Here is a 1,362-nt window from a genome sequence, read left to right on the forward strand (position 1 = left end):
AAATTCATCTAACTCATTGAGTTACAGCAATCTTCTTTTCCCAACAGCATGATTATCAAAGGTCAACATCTTTAGAGCCCAAAATGCTCTATTTTCAAGCTCTACTAGTAGATGACAAGCTTTTCCAAAAACAAATTGGTATGGAGACATGCCAATAGGTATCTTAAAAGCTATTCTATAAGCCCACAATGCATCATCTAGCTTCTTGGACCAATATTTTCTTGAGTTCCCAACAGTCTTCTCAACGATTCTCTTGAGCTCTCTATTTGATATTTCAGCTTGACCATTAGTTTGTGGATGGTATGGGATTGCTACCTTGTGCTTAACACCATATTTGACAAGGAGTGTCTCTAATTACTTATTGCAAAAGTGAGTTCCCCCATCAATTATAAGAGCTCTTGGAACCCCAAACCGGCTAAATATGTTCTTCCTCAAGAAATTAATCACCACTTTATTGTCATTTGTTGATGTTGCTATAGCCTCTACCCATTTGGACACATAGTCCACAGCCACCAATATGTTATTGTTAGAGTATGAGGGTGGGGAAGGTCCCATGAAATCAATCCCCCAAACATCAAACAACTCCAACTCCATGATGAATCTTTGTGGCATTTCATTTTTCTTAGGTAAGTTGCCAGCTCTTTGACACTTATTGCACCTTGTCACAAACTCCGTTGCATCTTTGAATATTATAGGCCGAAAGAATCCACACTGTAACACCTTGGTTGTAGTCCTTTCTCCACTAAAATGTCCTCCATAGATGGATCCATGGCAATGCCAGAGAACCTCTTGTCCTTCCCCATGAGATATGTATCTTCTTAGAATCCCATCAGCACACCTCTTGAAAAGGTAAGGCTCATCCCAAATGTAATGCTTGGCATCATTGATGAGCTTCCTTTTCAAGTGCTTGTTGATATTGGAAGGTAGCTCTCCAATGGCCTTGAAGTTGGCTATGTCTGTGAACCATGGGGCCTCTTGAATCATCATCAATTGCTCATTCGGGAAGCTTTCATTCACCCCATGTGCTTCATTCTCCTCATGCAGTATCCTTGATAGGTGGTCAGCCACCTTATTTTCTGCTCCACTTCTATCCTTGATTTCAATGTTGAATTCTTAGAGTAATAGGATCCATCTTATCAATCTAGACTTGGACTCTTGCTTGGTTAGCAAGTACTTAAGAGCTGCATGGTCAGTAAATACAATAACTTTAGAACCAATGAGGTAAGATCTGAATTTATTAAATGCAAAAACTAAAGCAAGAAGTTCTTTTTCTGTGGTGGTGTAGTTCCTTTGGGCTTCATTAAGAACCTTGCTAGCATAATAGATGACATGCACTAGCTTGTCTCTCCTTGTCTTAAGACA

General features: G+C 39.6%; 1 protein-coding gene across 1 annotated transcript; it reads right to left on the reverse strand.

Annotated features, from left to right (window-relative positions):
- Nucleotides 1-354: 354 nt before the first annotated feature.
- LOC140177634 (uncharacterized) lies at nt 355-984 on the reverse strand. The gene has a single exon (XM_072210777.1). The coding sequence runs from the start codon at nt 982-984 to the stop codon at nt 355-357; it is 630 nt and encodes a 209-aa protein (XP_072066878.1).
- Nucleotides 985-1,362: the final 378 nt, after the last annotated feature.

This window comes from Arachis hypogaea, chromosome 13 (assembly GCF_003086295.3).
Source record: "Arachis hypogaea cultivar Tifrunner chromosome 13, arahy.Tifrunner.gnm2.J5K5, whole genome shotgun sequence".
Lineage (NCBI taxonomy): Eukaryota > Viridiplantae > Streptophyta > Magnoliopsida > Fabales > Fabaceae > Arachis > Arachis hypogaea.